Below are 22,202 nucleotides of genomic sequence, written 5' to 3'. Positions count from 1 at the left end.
TCAAGAGATGAGAAATTGTATAAGCCTGACAATAACGTGATATCAGTCATCAGCACTGTTCAGCACAGTTGATCACAAAAGTTGTTTACCAAAATCTGTGAGTCATATCCTCTCCTTTCTATAAAGTATTTAAGTGGTTAAGTAAATTTTGATTGTTATGTGGACTTCAAAGAGAGAGAGGAGATAAGCTCAGAAGTGGAGGATTTGGTTTTGCATCAACAGATAAGGCATATTATTGACGTACCCGTGATCAATTTTAAGTGGCAAATCTCGTTGTACTCCTAGAAGGCGAACGGAGAAGCAAAATACGGAATACCACTGGTAGAGATTTCTGTTCGCAGTTTAACCCTAATATATAATGTTTAAATTAAATTAAAGAACGTACGTGCATTTGCCGCTAACTAATGTACTATCTCTACATCATAGAACATTTCGCGCGTTACATCCAAACAGCTGCGGTCGAAGCCTCAGAAAGTCGGACCTTTTCAAGGCCAACAGTGGATCCAGAGGGCAGAGACTAGAAAGAAAAGGTAAGTTCCGTTTTTCGCATATCAACGAAATTGTTATCATACTGACATTGACGCATGAAGGAAATTGAGACCCCAAAAGAAATGAAACTCGGGAATTGTGAAATATTTAATGTTTGCCAAACACTTTGTACAAGGAGACATTGCACACTTTCATCCGGTAAACAGCATGGTGTTAGAGTTCGGGGAATCATATTGAATAAAACATACAATAAAATGTAATATAATAAATCACATCACTTCAAATAGTCATTAATAATATTATTATTGTTATCAATCATTATTATATTTTAACAGGTCATATTTTAACAGTCGAATTAATAAATAAATATTAACTCAAATTAATCGTCAATGCATCTCTAGAATTTGGTTCAATAAAATTAAAGATTATCTGCAACCTTCGAAGGCAAGAAAAGTTCCATCCTTAGAAGTTAAATAAAGTTAAATGTTAATAAACTGTGAAATTGTCGGTTGAATTAATTGCAATGATAAATTCTATTTAGCCATTTATTCAAGAAATAGTCAATTAAGTCATCAAATCATAACTTTAAACAGAATATGGAAATTAAGGAATCAAATTCATCAAATTCATGCCTAGTATTCCAATCGTATTTCTAATTTCACCCAATGTTATTAAATATAAATGTGTTATCGTTATGTTGTTGCCAGATGACACAGATGATTGCACCCGGTGTATTATACCTAGAAATATTCAAAATGCTAAAATGGGCATAAAAAACAAGAAGAGGGAAAATTTTTGCAAGTTTCATAAAATAAGAACATAACTTCACAAGAACTTTTATACACTTGTTTAATACCAGGATTCAGGCATGCCTATTTGCTGATAATTCTGGCCATAATATGAGCAATACAGTGACCATGCGCATTTAATTTCTAGGACAAAGTAAATGTTTTGTAGCATTAAACATATAATTCTTCAAATTACAGTGTTTCTAAATATAGCCCCCATTGTAGCTAAACTTGCTTACCTCTTGATACTGGCCACTACTAGGAAGCCTGCAATTTGTGTACTGTTCTCTAATCATTGTACTATGCAGACGCACAACACCACACACACACACACACACACACACACACGCGTGCTTTAGGTCTGTACAGTAAATAGTATAGCGTACTCTAGCACACTCTACCGTTTACTGTTCTTATAACCCACACACACACACACACACACACACGCCACTGTGTACAGACATAACCCAACTATCCTGCCTCTTTTAAAGCTGCAATTAAATCCGGAAAGTCGGACGTGATTACACCCAATTAGAAAGCAAGCGGTCAGATCATTACTGTAATTGTGCACGATTTACTGTCCTTCTGTTCTTCTCTAACCAGCATGTCGCATAACCACGTGGTGCATCCCATCATCCAATTTGAGAAGGATCAGCTGCCCACGTGCACTCACCCACCCAATGACAGGCCAGCACGTGGGCACGTGACCGAGCACGTGACCTAGGGCGACAGGTAAATGAGTCAGTGAGTATGATGGGTGTGTGACAGCCACCAACACAGCACAACACATGTGGGAGAGCGTGTGTTTGAGGTGTACCAACTTGTTTATGGTGGTGTGTGGTGTATAATATAAACCAAGGTTTTATAACAACACCTGCTCAGTGCTCACTATTGAGTAGGGCTCCTTACTGGCTCCTTACTGGCTCCTTACTGGCTCCTTACTGGCTCCTTACTGGCTCCTTACCTGGCTCATTGTGAGTGTGTAACTGTGGTGCTCCTGTGGAAGTGTACTCATAGTGCACCCGTGCGAGAGTATAAAGCAAGTAAATATATACTTTCATTAGCTGCTCGCCACTAAACTTCAGGATCACGCACCTTAACACTTAGTTAAGGGACACTTCTTGAAATAAACATATCAAAGATATTTAACATTTATTTTGCCTGGCATTATCACAAAACTTTAGTCAAATCTCCACAGTCCAGAGTACGGTTTTTTCAAAATTTGTAGAAATTATCACAAAAAAGTCACACCCTTTAACTTTAGCTATAATAGCTCCTGATTCGCTTGAAACCAACCCGGTTTATTTGAAATATTGGCTCCGCCATGTCAAAAATTTAGCCAATAGAATTATAATGAGCCTGCTGAAATCTTATATAGTAATAATATGGGACAATTAGTTTTAAAGCACACAGATCATAATAATCACCAGCGCATTCAATTCGTCTAAATAATTTAACAATTTCTCACGTGCTTACACATGAAATGCTCCAAGGGAGGACGATCTATTTTATTTATTTACAAGCACTATAATTATATGTTGAATAATTTACTGCACGAGGAGAAATATCATCATTATTATTATTTTAAAAGCCTATATATTACAAGGGCACGGAGTCAAAACGCCGTCTCTCAATTCACTTTACAGCTAATAAAACATCGGTAGATAAAGTCCAGTATTAAAGGTTCACACAGCCATACCGCACGCACGCGCAGCCATGCCGCGCGCACGCACACCATGTTACCCTCAGCAGCAGGAAGCGGCCGGTTTGCTCTGCAAATTTTGGGTTGTGTTGATGTTTCTTATCAGAGTCGGATCCTTATCTACACACTCGGACATCTTATCGCAAATTATGTCAACTAGTTTGTCGAACGTTGCCTTGACGTGCTTGTCCTCCTTGGCGCTCGTCTCGAAGAACGGGAAGCCAAGCTCGTCAGCTAGCTGTTGTCCACGATCACAGGATACCACTCGCTGGTCTTCCATGTCACTCTTGTTTCCTACCAGCACTACCTGATTGGAGTAATTAGTGTAATTAAAACTAATTTAATGAGTGGAATGGAGTAATTACATACGAGAGATTAAAGCTGAGGATAAATTAATGATTTTATTCATGAGCGACGTCAGTATTCTCAGTAAGCAAAATATTTAGTTTCCTTTTAAAAGTTTAGATTTGAAGAATGGATTACCTGGGCGTTGTCCCAAGAGTATGTCTTGACTTGTGTTGACCTGGAAAGATAATTCAGTTAAATAATTGTGAATTACTTATAAATTATATTATATTATACTTATATTATCATAATATTATATATTATATTAAGATAAAGTTTCGAGAGTAGTGACCAAAACAAGACCATAAACACAACAAAAAGGTTAACTAAACAATAAACATGACATGTTACAGTACATAATTATAGTAAATACTTTATGATAGAAAAGTAGAATGATGCAGGTGGGGTGATTATTTAATGAACAAATGTTTATTACCCTCATAGAATACTGTTGAATATTTATTATTCCTTTCAGCAGCTTGACGGTCCAACAATTAATTCAACGACTAGATTGCAAGGTATAATATAATAGGTGAACAAATTTCTCTGTAAGAACAGATTCTTCAGAACTCAACCCTCTATCAGACAATAAGCACACTAGGGACTACTGGTGGAGGATGAATTCTCCGCATTCCTACAGCATCCTGTTCTGTTCATTATGCTGATTCCGGGAAGCATTCTCTTCACGCTCACATCATATTCAAGCACACTCGATATAATAAAAACCCCTGCAGTCACATCTGCATTAGCCTGCATGACGATCTACAGACAGTCGCGCAAAAAAGCTAATTCATCATCTGCAGCACAATGCTGCCGTCATGGTAGCACAATACCATCAGACTAGTAGGCGTGCGAGGCGTGTGATATGATATGATGATGACAAACTGATGCAATAAACAACACGAAAAACAATAGAAAAGTAAATGCTCTGACCTCACTTACCCCTACTAATACGTTATGGAGACAATACTTCAATTATATATAATCCGACAGAACGCACCGCCTAGGCACGTGTGTGTAATATTTTTGTGATATTTGTTATGTCCAGAGCAAGAAGTAAAGCGGATCTGCACTTAACAATACCATCATCAATGTAAGTTAAGTGACGACATGATTAAATAAACAATATTTATCTACTCAACGAACGTATTCGATCTGATTTCATGTACGCAATTATAAAAACATATCCGAGCAACACTGAGAGGCCAGTTTTTCTAGCACGGTTTGACTTACTTACTTAACTGCTTGATCATTTTGTTCAGTATTTCAATCAAAAGTTTCCATGAAGTTTCTAATACTTTTCCCGCTTGCTTTCATATTAGTTTCTAACAGTGAAACTTTGGAAGGAGAAGTCAATACTGATGTCAAAAGTAAGTGCGTTATAAGATTAGAAGTTACTCTTACGATAAAATAAATGGAAAGTAATTTGTTTTATAGTTTTGACTAGCTTAATTGATAAATACCACAGATATTCCCATTTCCCGTACTAGAGAAAACAGTCCCAACCTCCGTACACTGTGATATTATCTTAATAATTTTCATAAATTATGTAACAGTAATTCCTAAGGCGCTAACCTTTTACCCCAAATTACAGTAGAGAGGGTAGTGCTAGAGTGTAGTGCAATACACATCCTACACAGTGACTGCAGGTGTCTAAGTGAGCGGTTCATGTGGAACTACCACGGCCACATTTGCCTGGAACATGACTTTGGGATCCCAGGTAATTTCCCAGGTAATTTCCCAGACTAGACTAGACACTTTCAGTTCATCTTTTATACTGTATCAAAGTCAAAATGCAAGCACAGACATATGCAGTATGCACATTGTAGTACAATGATTGCACTGTCTAGACATGTTCACCGGAATTCATTCGCAGTCAATATTCGGAATACTTTGCTTGTGAATGCACTGTATTATAGCAATATTAGGGTGGAATTTAGTGTTTTTCCTTTGTTCGCTGCTTAGAATCAGAGTCAGATTATAATTAATTCAGGGCTGTTTACACTGTTGGCTGTGAAGCCGATCAATTTGAGATCAGTGCAGCATTAGCCTGTTTGAATAAGTTATGTGCACACCAATAATTAATTAATATTTAATAATTGTGCAACGTTTAGTCAACATCACAAATTACTGCACTCGAGATAATATGAATAATGAATATAATCATATTCCCCAATTAACGAGTGAGTAACTTAGTAAATTTAAACTGTATAATGTTTGTTACAACATTTTCTGATAATCATGACGTGATATTTGTTTCAGACGTCACGAAATGCCAGAAATACCGACATTACTGTGAATCACCCACGATGAAGAACAAGAAACGACAGAGTAAACACTGCTGCATGGCTATTATCTGCGAAATCTTGGTTAAAAACTGTCAATAGATTGATGTTGAAAATAACATAGAAGATTTTGTGAAAATAATAAAGATTTTGTAAGCCTATATTAAAATGTTGGTTTTCTTGTCTGTAACTATATCTGGCATTGTCTTACTTATACTGAAATAACAATTAGATCAGATTAAGGAATTGTCTCTTGTTATAGTTCCTTTAATAAAGCTACCTAACCATCATTTCTTACATTCACAGCTGTGACCAATTATTAACAACAATAGTATCTATTGCATTGCACTTTCTGTTTTCACATACTATCCAAGAAAAAAACTCTTTTAAAATTTCATTAACAAGTTTCTTTTATATTCCATAGCTCAGAACGTTATCAAGTTACACACTGCATATCAATCCCAAATTTCTAACCTCAGAATCATTATTATAAGTATAAACCACATGGTATGGACAGTTGATTACAGTTGTGTGTTTGTTTTTATTCGCATTGTTAACAAGCTTATCCGCAAGCTTGCGTTACTATTGAAAGCAATGATAAACTTGATACACTATAAAATATTTCAGTGAGTTCTTGATCCAGTGCCAAGTAAAGGTACAACATCAGGTAGCTCTTGCTCCATACCCTTACAAGAAAACACCGGCCAGTTCTAGGATACAGTCAACGGAACAAATTTCAACAAATTCTTGACACTTAGAACAGTAAAGAAAACAACTCCTTAGTCCCTGATACAGTGACCAGGGGAGAGTAAAAGAGAGATATTAGCTAATTAGTAATTATAGCTCCAGTATAGTGCACAGATAACTCAAGAGTTGTTGCTCCAGGTACCCTCCTCAATCCAATATCAGCCGCAGTTCATAACACACAGCACAGTAAACCCTAGTTAGTTCCTGACAATTTGCACAGAACCAGACAGTCCTTGGTCCACTGCACACATTACATAGTAAGGTAACTCCAGTGAGTCCCTCACACTCAGCACAATAGTAAACTCCAGTGTTGTGCGTTGTTGATCCAGATTCCAGGTACCCTCTTGAAGTTACTGTTGCGATATGTCGGCGGTGTAGTGGCGGTAAAAAGTGGGCCCTCTTGTGCAAGGGACAGTGGACACGGTTTGCGTGCGGTAACGGTTACAAGATGGCTAAAGTTAGGGCGGGTAAACTTTCTCATTCTGGACGAGTTTTTGAGTCTTGAAATGTACACTTGAAATATTAGGAATGTGAACTTGAAATATTAGGAATGTTAAAACTCTTTGTTTTGTATTCAAGCACAAGATCTCTCGAGACAGAATTCTCGAGTTTGAGAGTCGTATAATAATGTTTTATTCTAAAGAAATGACCACGAATACACAATTATGTCATCAACCATTGTAACGAAGTTTCCATATAATTTGTCTGGACAAGACCATCCTATCCTATCCGGATCATCTACAATATTAATGAAATGCCCCAACAGAGGATTATAACAGGTTATATAGGTAACGGTTTTCTCTCTTAATTAGATTTCGGACTTTGAATTTTTTTGTAGAAACGCCGATCTAACATTATTATACTGTAATATATAGATCTATCTTTGTAAACCTTGTAAACCTTGTATAGCTCTGTTATGTAGCTCTGTGTATTAAAGTAGAGGTTAGGAGAAGCTATACGCTAATTGTATACTATTCTCTGGGGATACGAGGTGTTGACATACAGATAACCTAATTATATACACTGCTGCTTGCTGCACTCTGGCACTGAGCACTGACCACTGAGCACTCAGCGTACTGCTTAACCCCGGAAATATGACCACAAATTTGGTGAATTTCTGTATCAAGATTATCATCCTTTCAAAAAAAAGCACGGAATATTTAATCGATTTCAGTCTTATCTTAAATTGGGACTTCACACCCCTTTCGAAGAGAAAAGTTGGGATGTTTTAAACGGAATTTCACACCTGTGAGGAATCTTAAGCCATAATTAATTTAACTTTAAACGATCAAAGATCGAAATTCTATCCGTCGTTTACAAACCCAGCACAATTATTTCTTGTCAATATTCATGATCATCAGCCACTGCTTTCTACAGAAATCGTACTACTGGAGCAATGATCTACATTCTTCACACAGTCCACTATTGTCAAATTACATGCAGTTCATCTGCCACAACCAAATACAGTACAAATATCCGCAAACAGAGAACCCCATCTGTAAATAACTAATTACGTTGCTAAGCAACAAATTTCGATGTTTATTTCATACCGAAATTTCAACGATCCACCACATTGCCTTTAGAATCTGCACTCTTCATTTCCCCGTTGTATTTATATATTTATATATATACTAATTGTTGTATGCAGCGCTCTACTTATCTCCAAATATGGTATAATTAGTGCTTGTGCAATAAATCTTGTGGTGTGATTATCCAGATTATGTGGCCGTCATTCTACATCTGATCTCTCTGGTGATCTCTGGTCATGCCAATATATACGAGTACCAATATATACGAGTGTCAGAAGATGTTCTACTGACATCTTCTGACAAATACAGATAGAATTGCTTTCTTACATCCGTTATTATAGGTATGTGCTTCAGCCAGCAGATGTCAGTCTACACTCGGATAGCAGCTATATAAAGATACACAAACTTTCTGAGCGATCCAATTTGTTGCTGCAAAAAAACTTGCAAACTGATAAAATCGCCAAGGCCACGATCGGGTTATTAGGATGCAGTCAAACTATCGGACTGCGATGAATGGGGACTTGCCACCCCATGGCATCAATACTGTAGTAGGACAAAGCAATTCGCGATCAGTGTTTAGAATCCTAATAAATGGTAGCTTATAATTTCAGCAAGTCATCATGCTCCAAGATCAAGATCGTCTCTAGTTGTAACTTACACTTGCACTTGTAAGGGCGTGGATCTGAATTACAAAGACATAACATTGCTCCTACATACCTTTTACACAATTCCTACATACCTTTTACACAATTCCTACATACCTTTTACACAATTCCTACATACCTTTTACACAATTCCTACATACCTTTTACACAATTCCTACATACCTTTTACACAATTCCTACATACCTTTTACATAATTCCTACATACCTTTTACATAATTCCTACATAACAAGCCAGTTGTTAGCAGTTATAAAAGTTACAATTATAATAGAGTTACAGTTACAGACCATGCTTCCGTGTGGGTACATTTAAATCATGACATCTAGATAGTTTAGCTAGTTGTGTAGAATGTTGATCCATCTGTGTGTGTGTATGTGTTTAGGTACACGAAGATGAGTGTAGATTTTATAAGCGTACAGTGGAAACTATTTAGGGTTGCTGTTAGAATCGATGGTTTGGAAAGGGGCCTGGAGTTAGAGGAAGGATCAAACTTCAGGGGCGCAAAATATGGAGCAAAACATCTGCAGGTTCTAGATGATATAAACTGGTAGAACTCTCTCTCCCCTTGAAGAAAACATCATGGAACTACGATATTAATTTCCATAAGTGACCATATTGGGGAATGTACAACATAGTGTGTAGTGCTTCTTAGGAATTTAGCATTCTACCTCATACCTGAGTAGTTAGAATTACAGCTATTTAAGCCACTAGGTGCATAAATCATAATGTTGTTTTTCTACACTACCAACTAGGTCACGCTTGAACGGCTAGAATACATCTTTTTGGGGTAGGTTTGTAATGGTGAGGCGTGGTTTAAATACTAGGACTAATTTTTTTATCTATACATAGTACATATTATAAACATTTCGCATGGACCAATAGTTTTGGATAAAGAAGTAGTTATTGTTCTATCATTCTATTATACTTTAATGTATAGTAGTAGCAGTAGTAGAACTGTAGTATAGTAGTACGATGATCTTCACGCTAACTTTACTGAGCCTTAACATAATATTCGATTGTCAGCTCAACAACAGATTGACTCAATGTGTACACAGTAAACTACTACTACATATACTATACGCAAATAGAAGCAAGACAAAGGGGTAACACTAACAATGCTGGACGGATAGGGCTGCTGCTGCTGCTGCAGACACAGATCTCCACAGTGTAAACAATGAGACAAAACAAACATGTCACGTGACTGGCTTTAAAGAGATACTGTTTTAAACTTGTTCTTAAACTATTTACATGATGTAAGCTACACAACTGGTGAAAAGCACTTGACAAACTAAGAATTTTAGAGTTTGAACAAAAAAAGTAAGAATTTTAACAGTTGAATTCAAGGAGATCTTACCAGTCCCTGACGGCATTAAAACTTTCTTCATTAGTGATATCGTACATAAGAAGGAAGCCCATAGCTCCCCTATAATATGCAGTTGTTATCGTTCTGTATCTCTCCTGGCCAGCAGTGTCCCATATCTGAAGCTTTACCCGTTTATCGTGCCTGAAAGTTACAATTCGTGTAATATAGCAATATGTAGCAACAGTTACTGTGTTACATAGCAATGTAAGAGTGAGCTAAGTGATTTAGCCTCCTCCTATTCTCACAGTAATACTCTTCTAGTATTATACTTATAGAAGAGGTAGTTCACAATATGTATATTATATATAGTGTGCTTATGAGATCTGTGTGCATTGTTTTCTTGTGTATATTATACTCCGTAACCCACTTCCAAACATTCTTCCCCTATTTACAGTTATAGTTACAGTTACAGCCAACAACAAATAAAAGGAATTGTTTTATAAATAAAGAATCAAACACCGTACATTTTCAAAATGCCAATAGTAAAATTTTACCTGTAAACAGTTTTAACTTTAAAGTCTATTCCAACGGTAGAAACAAATGCTTGTGTAAAAGAGTTATCACAATATCTAAACAGAAATGATGTCTTGCCAACACTTGAATTTCCTGAAGATTGACCGGTTATAAGTTTGAAATATCTTCAATTCAAATCCGTTCAAACCACAACTTAGATGATTTTCTAGGAGTATCAAAAAACAACACAGATATAAAACCAACATTTTACCAAATACAAGTTTGCAACTTACCTATAATTAACAGTTTGAACATATAATCGAATGTCTGGTCGTTGGCATCCATCTTCACTACTTTCTATCAAGAAATAAAAGTTAGGGATAAAAGAGTAAGTTAACTGAAATAAATTGACTTTTCTCATCACTTTTAGATCATAACAAAGACTGCATTGCAATACAGTATCTAGCTATTATGAAAGTAAGGAAATAACATAATACAAAGGTATAAAAAGGAAGCAATGAAATTATATCAAACAGTGAACTGCCAAGAGAGTACAGTGCTATTATGTCATATGGGAGAGTTCACATATTATGTCAGCAAGTTTTTCGCCATTTTGAGTTTTGACCCCCCTTCACCAGCAATTCAGCATCAATTGCCCCCCTCCCCCCCCCCCCCCCCCCCCCCCCCCCCCAGACCGAATTTCAAAATAACATTCACCCTTTTCGAGGCCATCCAAGTGCAAAGGGGAGGCCTGCCTTCCAATATTGCATCACAAAAGGGAAGCCTTGATTATAACTCAAGGGATAAATAATAGTTGGGTGACTATTTCATTATGTTTCACCTCAATTCCATACCATACTGTTTGGTAATTATATTACTGAGGTATTATTATACTTTATAGTCATTCATTAGTTATTCATAATTGCCAAAAAAGTGGGAATAAAATTATCGTCTGATAGTCCAGAAATCGTGTAATATTTATATCTATAATCTCATTGGACTCTTTAGCGTGTTCCTGCAAAATGCTGGACTGGAAACAAGTTGCGACTAGAAAAACTAGTCGTAGATTCTTGTGGATTCCTGCGAATGACGAATTACAGGGAATTACTAGGAATACGTTTTGCGGGACTTTCATCAAATCAGTATAAAATGTAAAATTATTCAATTATAGCACAATTTCGCACCATGAGGCGTCATCAGGTCACTTGGCGATAATAAGGTGCTACTCAAATGAGATTGAAAAACTGAGATTGACAAAACTAGATTACAAACAAATCAATCTGAGATTTAAAAGAAGCTTAATGCAATGTATAGTTGTCACTTGTCACTCTTTAACTAACTTAGATATACGTTAACAGGGCAAAGAGGGTGTGTGTTCTGTGCGCTATTATATAATTAGAATAAATGTGTGTTCTGAACATGAAATTTCAGTTGCCATAATCTAGGTCCTTTCAGGGAAACATGGAAGAATACTGATAATTCTTATTGCAGTCCAGTGGCTTACCAAATGTTTTATGGGAAACTGGTAGCATAAATAGTAATATTGCTAGCAAGAACCAGTTTTTAGTTACTCAACAGAAATTCATGGATGTTTTCAATGACAGTGGTTTAACTTGGTATTTCACCAACGAGACAACTAGAAGACGGCTTGTGAAGGATACTCTCCAGGAGAGTCTTCTTGATCAGGTCCTGTATACAAATGATGCTCTTGTCAACGGTTGTAAGATCGTTTCTCCGCTTGGTAAGAGTGATCATGTTGGGATACTTGTCGAACTAGTTGTTTCGCCGGATACTAGCAAATGTTTAAAAGAGAAGATTATCAAACCTATATGGGGTAAGATTTCCTCTGAAGAGTTATTAAATTTTAGTTGCTGTCTTATCAAATTCATGTACGTTTGTTAATTGCTCTTGTTATCAGCATCGCACAGCCTTGCTTAAATCGAGTACAACGTGTACATCGCTACTTGTACATAATGAGCTATACATTGGAATCCCTGCATCGATTGGAGAAGGACATTCGGGGAACTTTCGATTCGTTGACTGGAGCAGCTAAGTGTAAAAACATCACTGAAGTTACGAAGCATGTTCTTATGAAAGGGAACAATGTCAGCAAAGACTCACTTGCTGGATTTGTCATGGAATTTGTTAAGATTGTAAACTGCAGCACAGACATTCTTAAATCTGCGTCATCAAATATTGACACTTTGAAATCTGATCAGATTGTAAATCAGAAACTTATGTTGGAGCTTAAGGACGAAATTATTCAGAAGAAGGACAATCATGTTCAGAAAGTTCAGGAGGTCGTCAAAACAGAAGTTAAATCGTTTAGCGACATAGTGAAGCAGAACAGTCCACAGATCCCAGGCAAAACTTTGCAAGCGGCTGTGAAATCAGCAGTTGACAATGATAATCGCAGTCGCTGTGTGATGGTATACGGACTCAGGGAGGATCCTAAAACCAATCTTGATACAGTTGTGGGAGGTATGCTTAGTGAAATTGCTGGAGCAGAAAAACCCTTCGTGAGGGAATGTTACCGTCTGGGAACTGCGAAGCCTGGCCAACATCGTCCAGTCAGAGTTTGCTTCAGCCGATCAGACTCAGTTTCTGTTGTGCTCAGTAATGCTAAGAACTTGAAGCAGTCGTCACAGTTCAATAAAACATTTCTGAGTCCTGATCGATCTCCTGAGGAGAGGCTGATACGGAGAAAACTTGTTGAATCTTTAAAAGCAAAGATTGAGAAAGAGCCAGAAAAGTATCACTTCATACGAGGAGGAGAGATCTGCACCACTGAAAGAAAAGTGACCCCGCAACACAGCACGGAAAAGAAGACGATTCCACAACACTCAGGATTCTCGATTCCGCAACATTCAGGATTCTCCACTTCGAGTAATCGTGCTGCTGGCCTCAACAAATCTTTTACGCAGGGACCATGGATTCCAGGAACACTGTCCATTAGTACTCCGATGAAAAAGCGATGAATGTCGATTTGCCGTGATTCTAGCTTTGTGTGTTATTGTGTGATTTCAATGCACGGCAATGAAGGGACTCAGGTACCACGATCTGGCAGACAAACATGTCTGAACAGACATAGCGAGTCAGATCTGGTTCAGGAAATTTTATCGTTAAAGAGATATTCATATTTCATATGAATCAATACTCAGGTTTCTAATTTTGGACTCGCCCGGGGTTTGATTATGATACTTTGAGGAATGATGTTTTTGCTGACATTTGATTTATAAGTTGATTTCAAATCCCCTATGGGTACCAGAAATACTGGTTTCACAACAAAAAGTTTGAAAAATATCGGGATTATAGTTCTACCAATGATGTTCAAGATATGTGGGCTGAATTACATGGTAAACTGGAGACTGTTGCTGCAGCTGTTCCGACTGCTTCGGTTTATCTCGACAACAGACCTGTCAAGTTGCCATGGAGTACATCTGCACTTAAACGAATGAGAAAGAATAAAGATAAAGCATGGGCTGAGTTTGATATTAATCCATCTGATGTTAATTTTAGTTATGCAAGTAGCAAACAACATACTTATGAATTAGCAGAAATTAAAGCTAAAGTTAATTATGAAAAGAAAATTACATCTAATCTGAAGCAGAATTGTAAGTCTTTTTACTCTTATTTACGAAATAAACGTCAAGTTAAGTCTAGTGTGGTTTCTTTAGATAGAGGAGATGGTACACGCACAGATAGTTCGACTGAGTCAGCTGAGGTACTCGCAAGTGCCTTTAGCTCTGTTTTTGTGCGTGAACCACCTGGCCCTCTCCCTACAACTGAGAATTTAAGACCTGACAATGAGAGTATTGATGATATTGATGATATGGAAGTCAACAGTTCAGATATAAAAAAGCAACTTTTAAAGCTTAACATTTTTAAGAGTTCTGGTCCGGATGGTGTTCATCCGAAGTTGTTGAAATCGCTAGCTTATGACAACAATTTTGTTGAAGCAATAACTAAATTATTTCAAAAGTGTTCAGATACAGGATCTTTACCTGCAGTGTGGAAATCTGCATCTGCTGTAGCATTGTTTAAAAAGGGTATTAAATCAGACCCCTTAAATTATAGACCAGTTTCATTAACTTGTATTTTGTGCAAAGTGTATGAAAAGTTGGTGAGAGCACATGTTTTAAATTTTCTAGAACATCGAATTTCGAAGCATCAGCATGGATTTGTTAAGGGTAAATCGTGTTTATCTAATCTTTTAGAGACATTTGATGACATTCTTGACATTTTAGATGAAGGTGCCCTGGTTGATCTTCTATACTTTGATTTTAGTAAGGCGTTCGACACAGTCCCCCACTTTAGACTTCTGTCTAAATTGGAAGGCTTTGGTGTCAAAGGAAAGGTTTTAGATGTTATTAAAGATTTTCTGACAGACAGGACTATGAGGGTTTCTGTAGAAGGACAATGGTCCGAGGTTAAACATGTTTTATCTGGTGTTCCTCAGGGGTCAGTTCTAGGCCCTCTCCTATTCATTCTGTATATTAATGATTTGCCTGACCTTGTAAAAAATAAGATAAAGTTATTTGCTGATGATCTTAAATTAATTGGTAATGCAGCTAACCACGGTAGTGTTGCTGAAGATATCGAAGAATTAGAAGTTTGGGAAAGTATTTGGCTTTTACAATTTAATCCTGCCAAGTGCAAAGTAGTGCACATTAATTTTAACAACAATCCTAATTTAAATTATAAGGTAAATGGTATAGAACTTGAAGTATCTGATCAGGAAAAAGATTTGGGGGTTATTACCCATAGCTCCCTGCTTTGGAACGAACAGATCAAAGCATGTATCGCTAAGGCAAATCGTATGATTTGTTGGATTGTAAGGAATTTAGTTATTAGAGAAAAGGTTGTTATGATTGCTATATATAAAGCTTTAATAAGACCTCATCTTGAGTATTGTGTCCAATTGTGGAATCCACCTGCGGCTCATGGAAGTTGGGGGACTGTTTTGGAGCTGGAGAGCGTCCAGAGGCGGTTTACCCGTCTGATTGATGAGGTGGGTACTCTTCCTTACAGCCGTAGACTGGAAATCCTCAATTTGACAACGCTGGCAGAGCGGCGAATACGTGGGGACCTTATTGAAGCTTTTAAGGTTATTAATGCTATGACTGATTATGGTTCAGACTTGTTCAGACCAAGCAGATCAGGTCTTAATCTGGTTTCATCCAATAGATGTAGTAAAAGTGTGACAAAGGTCAAGAATATCCAGAAGTCTTTTCTCCCGGAGCGAGTTATTCCATATTGGAACAAACTCCCTCCGGACGTCAAGAACTCTGTGACAGTTTTAGGTTTTAAAATTAAATTAGAAGGATATAAGATAGATATGATTTCTAAAAGTATTACAAATGATTGCTTTTTTTGGAATGTTTCTAATGAAGTTTTAGTAAGAATTGAGGGAGCCAGTTATGTCAGTAATAAAGAGAAACATAACAATTATCTTTGGTTCCATCCTTATGTGGCAAAGAAGCGTTTTATAAATCTTTATTCCACTGGGAAGTTTTTAAAATAGGATAATGTTTTTGATGAAATTGTTTTTAAATATTGTATTTGATAATTAATTAATGTTGGTGGGGAAATATTTATTATATATTTTTTCACACAGTGCGATGATAGTTTGTAGACATGTGTGATGATGTGATGTCATAAATTTTACTTTACTTTACTTTACTTTAACAGAGGCTCCGCCGACCCCGTTGTGGGGGCCATCTTAGGGTGGCGCCAAATCGTTGTTTGAATGTGGGACAATTTTGAAAAACTTAACGAGGTTCAAGCAAAACTGCAAGTTTTGCTCTAGAAGAGAAACAAATTTTTAGAGAAACAAATTTGAATTTTGATCTTTATTACAGATTAAACATATCATATATAACCATAAAAGCCGCGCGTCGGCTGATTGCTTCAACTTGGATTGGTAGTAATTTCAGTTTACAGAAGCTGAAGGACGGCAGCTCAAAAGCCCCAGTGAACCATCGGAAAGATCAAGGACTCGAGTGCCAATAGTGGCTTTTTCGAACCCATTTTCGCCGATTTGCTGTGGCCCAGATGAGCCGCGCCCTGCTGCTTAACGGCACATGGTGGTTTTTGTTTAAATACTTATTTAAATTTAAGCGATAATTCATTTGGTGGTTTACAGTTTTTGAATCATGTTCATCATTTATTTTTCGTTCAATTATCACGTTTTTACAATTCAGTCATACCATGCATAGTCAACATTGTTGAGGCAACCAGCTTCCGCAGTTCAATAATTGGAGACCGAAAAATATAAATTGATCGAAATTTACAATTCATCGTTATCAAATATAGTCAATAATATTCTTGATTCCATTTAGTACATAATAAGTTGGTTTTATTCTCTTGCAACACTACTGCACAACAAAAACTGCGCCTGTCCACCAGCAACAGCGCAGTCATAGGTCTCCAATCCATTCAATTCTCTCTGTGAACGAACAATATACAGCCTATTATAAGAGCCCAGATTTCCACTCAAATACTGGCAAGTGCATAATGCTATAGGAACTCAAAATAAACTCATGAACCATACAAATTTGATTTACTTAAAGAAAATAGCATTATATTATAACATTTCTATTTTATCCCTACACATTTGTAAATGATTAGAAGTGTGTAACTTAAATTATTTCAGAATTATAACTATTGTGAACTCAATAAAATAATTATCACTTTTGTATCCTTGTATCCTTGTATCCTAGGTGTGCAGCCAAAGCTAGGCCACACACCCATGGCCGCGCCGGTTAAACAACTCTATATTCAATCGTTATATTAGGAAATTTTAGTTAATTCTTTGATCACTCTTCAGTGCCGGTGGGCAGGCGCCCCGCATAGTTGGCTTTCCAAATTTACAGTCTCAAGAAAGCCGATACGGTAATCGAGTCCCGGAGCAGAACACACATTTAGAAAATTAAAAAATTAAAATTAAAATTAAAATAACAAATTAGAAATTAAAAATTAAAAATTACATGACTACGAGAGTCCAGACAGGCGACAAACACACAAACCGGACGAAGAGAGGACCCACTGCTGAATTCGACATATAATGAATTGTTGAAAACATAATGATTCCTACACTAATATGATCTTGAGGCATGCCCTGCATGTACTGTGCGAGTACATTGTAAATAATATCTGATAAGATGGGCCAAAAATAGCGGCACAGCGCGCAAAATGCGCGGCGTGACCGCCGAAATTTTATACTTTAGACATTAACATTTCAATCGGCTTTAGCGCTCAGCATATCTTCATTGAGTAGACATTAGAATTTCAGTTCGTTGGAATCGAAGTTCAGTTCACACCAATCTATTTCGTCGTACCTGGACTGCATGCCGAGTAACTCCTTTTTTATTGTGGATTTCACAAGGTTCGTTGATGTAGAGAAGTTGATATTGCTAGCAGTGTTTCTACAATCGTTCCACATTTTTGTCGACACTATCCTTTTGATATTGAGATATTGGTATCTCAGATCACGTGTACATCGTTCCTTTTTTATGACACAGTAATTTATTGACACTCACAGCTATAATTTTAATCATTGAATCAGTATTTTTATCTGTGCTCTGCGTAATGCATCACATGAATCAGTTTTTTAATCTATTAACTTATTACACTTTTGTGCTCTGCTTTAGCATCACTTGACTATTTAATAAAATTGTTTGTTCAGGCCATGACCTTATAGTCAGCCAATTGGCCATTGCTATATTATGTGTATATTGTTTGAATATTCTTTTTATTTTTGTCGATTGATATATGAAGGAGGTGGATGGGGTTGGAGTGATGAATCGATCAGCACGTCTTGATGATCTGTTAAATAGATTTAGGAGTGGGACTGGGGATTCTAATTTATTGATTTTGAACATTTCCAATAAACATGTGTGTTTGAACAAACTGTGTATGGTTAGTAAACCATTTTTCTTAAATAGCGGTTTTGTGTGCTGTTTTTCATAGAAGTCGCTTCCTAATTTTTGCTTGTCTTTACTTCGTGTTCTAGCACAAGTTCTAAACTTTTCTAAGTACGCCTCTCGGTTACCAAATAGTATTCTAACACATTTCTTCTGAGTGATAAATATTGGTTCAAGCCTGTTGTTACTAAGGCCACCCCATACTGATATCCCAAATCGCAAGTGTGATTCAAATAGTGTGTAGTACAGTTCTTTGTAGAGTTTTTCTGGAATAATGTGCCGTATTCTACAAATTTTCCCACTTTCACATTTCAGCTTTGTGTTGAGCGACCGTATATGAGCATCCCATTTAAGCTGATCATCAATAATAACACCAAGAAACTTCACCTTTTTGACTTGCTTTATTACTACATTGTTTAGAGTAAGTACGTGTTCTTCTTCATTATGTTCTACCTTGCTTTTTCTATTCGTTGGTTTAAAGGGAATGTAACAGCATTTCTTAATGTTAATATGCAGGAGATTACATTTCATATACAGTTGTACCAGTTTGAGAATTTGGTTTGCTCGTTCATATAACTTTATCTTACATTCATCCGCGACAAATATATTTGTATCGTCAGCAAATAGAATGAACTTGCCTAGTTCAGTTGCCCTATATAGGTCGTTGATATAAATAATAAATAGTAACGGACCAAGACAAGATCCCTGGGGTACTCCAAAGAGAACTGGAAGCTTGTCAGACTCTTCTCCTAGGACCGAGACGTATTGATATCTATTAGAGAGATAACTAGCAATGAGTTTGTTGGCATTGCCTCGAATTCCGTAATTATCTAGCTTACTCAGTAATTTGTCAGCTGAGATGGTATCGAATGCTTTGCTTAGATCAATGAATATTCCGAGCACGTGCTGCTTTTTATTAAGGCACACCTCTTAGAGATTTTACCGGCATATCCTCTAAAAATCACCTAATTTGTCCAATTTTACATATCTACTTTAAGAGGGGAGGGGGCCAGTGGCGTAACGTTGCCTGTTGGTGCCCCCCCCCCCCCCCCCTCCCCCTGTTGGCCCCCTCCCCTTTTAGCGCCCCTTCCTAAAATTGAACAAATTATGTGATCTTAGAGGATACGCCGGTAAAATCTCTAAAAAAGGGTGTTTCTAGAGCAAAACTTTGAGTGCACTAAATTACATAGCGACATAACTGTCTAAGTTCTTAATGAATTTGAATTATTACACATTCAGAGTGATGACGATTGTTGTTGTGATTCCAGAATGAGCTTCTTCATATCAAGCTACGACAATGGTAGGCATAATTTTCATGATAGCAATGCAAAGCCTAGAGGACAGTGGTTAGAGCTTCTGCCTTCTGCACAAAAAGTTTAGGGTTCGAATCCCAATGTCACCTAGTCTAGGGAGTAGCTAAGGATCAATTGTGAATTGGATCTATACGAAATTACAAATCTGTGTGATATCTCCTCGGTCTAATGATAAAAAAGTTGATTGAGGGTTAAATGAGGAGGACCCTAAGAAAAGATCAGTAATCTTTTATGATAACTCTTTAGTACGTTTATATTGTAGTGTACTGTTAACTAAATATGAATAATACTTAGTAAAACGTACGATTATACTTAAAAATCTATGGTTTACAGCTATAGTCTCATGGAGGACACACAACGCAATTTTACATTGTCATACATTGTATGACCCGCGCCGCGCACGAGTGCGCGGCTCCCCTGTATCGTAAGAACCTAGTGAAACGACCATGGGTGTCACGCGTGGCGTGATACACATTTTTACAGGCTTACATTGGCATGTTGAAGATGCTACAAAGATACCAGTACGTCTTTAGCAACTTTAAGAGGCTTTGTTTCACAAATATTCACAAATCGATATGATCTGAAGTTTCACTTGTAAGTGATTAGAAAAATTAATTTTCCTTTACAAAAATTAAATAAAAAGCTTTTTATATATTTTGGGTTGCACCGCGCATCAAATAATATTTTGGAGGACGTCGCCGCTTCAACGCGCCGCGCGAGTTATAATCTTTTTTGTTGCCTGGAGGGGATATTTAAAACATATAATTGATACGAATGATTTTATTAGCATGTAGCAGGAGCTTTTAAAATACTTGTGTAAATCGTCTTCAGCTAGGGATGATGTTGTGAAGGGTGATTAAATTATATATGATGTATAGTAGTGGTGTCAATGATGAGTGGTGTGTGACGTGAAAGGGTGCAGAGTGGTGAGGTCGTGGAAAAAGTGTTCAGATTACATTACAATAACATTAAAAACTAGGCTTGTGAGATAGATGAAAAGGAAATGCCAAATGGCTTAATATAATAATTGACGATGTCAATTCATTTGTCATCGCAGCTCGGCGCGGCACAGTAGCGCATCTCGCCGATCTAGCTGTACGTGAGAAGCCTCATTGAGTGCGCGGCGCGGCACAGTAACACATCGCGCTACAACCAGATGGCCTGGTTTTGAGGGATGAAGCAATCTTGGGAAGGATCGGATGGGGTCCCATAGTGAGCTACATTTAGGGGCACGATCAGTACGGTTCATGGAGGGTTGTTTTATCTGGACACTGGATAGCCTAGCATGTTCTGTTAGGTCAAGTTGAGATCGTGTGGTGAGTGATTTAAGGACTTCTATGTTGTTCCAGGAGATGGAATGTCCAGTAGTTAGGGCATGATGGGCGGGGGCGGATTTGATCCTGTCTCTGGTTTCGTCGAAGGCATTGTTGAGTCTGTAGCATCGTACGTGTTCTTTCATTCGTTGGATGAGGGGTCTGTAGGTCTGTCCCTCTGTTGTAGTGCATTGTAGCGCGATGCATTACCGTGCCGCGCACTCAATTATGCTTCACGCTAGATCGGCGATATGCGCTATTGTGCCTCGCTGAGCTGCGATGAATTGATATCGTCAATTAAGTAGTGCAATGCACTATTGGGTCGCATCGCGCAGCAGATAATGTTTCTCGCATTTTTTAGATCAGCGATGCATCACTGGACCACGCCGAGCAGCGAAGGATTGACATCGTCAATTTCACCTAACCATGTGCTTTCGCGCCGCTGCGGGCGCCGTGAGGCGGGCGCGCTACTGCAAGCGCAAGGGCTCTGGATATAGCAAATCGTCTATCAATCATTCCTCCTTCGCAAAGCAAAAATCTGGAAGTTTACCTAACCATGTGCTTTCGCTTGTTTCACAAATAAAACGCGCGCGTCGGGAGGCGGGAGTGCGCTACTGCAACATGCGAGCGCAAGGGCTTTGGATTTCACATAGCCATGTGTATACGCGTACTGCGTGACGCGCTTGTTTCAAGCGAGAGGGCTCTGGTTAGCGCAAGCTATGGATAGAGCAAATCTGGAAGCAGGTTAAGCGTTGACATCGTACTCAATCAAATAATATTAAATAATATTAAACACCTCCCGAGATTTTAGCTAGCAGTGTCGCGAATGCAATGTACTATTGTATATATTGGACTGCTACGAGCATGGACAACCGAAGAATCGACATCGCGGTCGTTTGGAATTAAGTTGCATATCCTTTTGTGCGCGCGCGTGAAAAGGGAAATACAACACGTTGAACGTGTGTCAAAGTACAAACTAACAAAGTAAAAGTTCATATTAATTCATTTTCCAGTAGATATAATGCTGCACTGTCATGTGTGATTCGGAGTTTACCGCGACCGCGGTTGGGATTTGTAATTAAAAGAACCCTAGCTCTAAATAAATAATCGAGTTTTACTAGCCTGCATGTTATGTAATTGTCATACGTTGTAGACGTACCCGCCGCGGACGAGTGCGCGGCTGTATCGTAGTCACGATAAACTTAGTGAATCTAGGTCAACTATAGGTAAAAACATAATATTAATCATAAGCTAAAATATATTAATCTTTGTATTATAAATGGGGA

The 22,202-nt window shown here is 37.6% G+C and overlaps 2 protein-coding genes across 3 annotated transcripts in view; one reads left to right on the top strand and one right to left on the bottom strand.

Moving 5' to 3' along the window:
• LOC134821342 (cell adhesion molecule DSCAM-like) overlaps positions 1–22,202 on the top strand; it is a 113,030-nt gene that overhangs the window by 19,097 nt on the left and 71,731 nt on the right. The window lies entirely within an intron of this gene.
• On the bottom strand, positions 628–10,742 carry LOC134820805 (ras-related protein Rab-3-like). The gene is made up of 5 exons (XM_063831437.1): positions 10,659–10,742; positions 10,407–10,518; positions 9,904–10,053; positions 3,463–3,502; positions 628–3,286 (listed from the first exon to the last, which is right to left on the bottom strand). Exons 1-5 carry the CDS (start codon positions 10,708–10,710, stop codon positions 3,023–3,025), a joined length of 618 nt encoding a protein of 205 aa, XP_063687507.1. The 5' UTR covers positions 10,711–10,742; the 3' UTR covers positions 628–3,022.

The sequence above is a fragment of the Bolinopsis microptera genome, chromosome 9, assembly GCF_026151205.1.
Source record: "Bolinopsis microptera isolate Bmic1 chromosome 9, MBARI_Bmic_1.0, whole genome shotgun sequence".
Classification (NCBI taxonomy): Eukaryota; Metazoa; Ctenophora; class Tentaculata; order Lobata; family Bolinopsidae; genus Bolinopsis; species Bolinopsis microptera.
The sequence above is the reverse complement of the archived record's forward strand: the minus strand, read 5'-3'. Positions and strand labels throughout refer to the sequence as shown.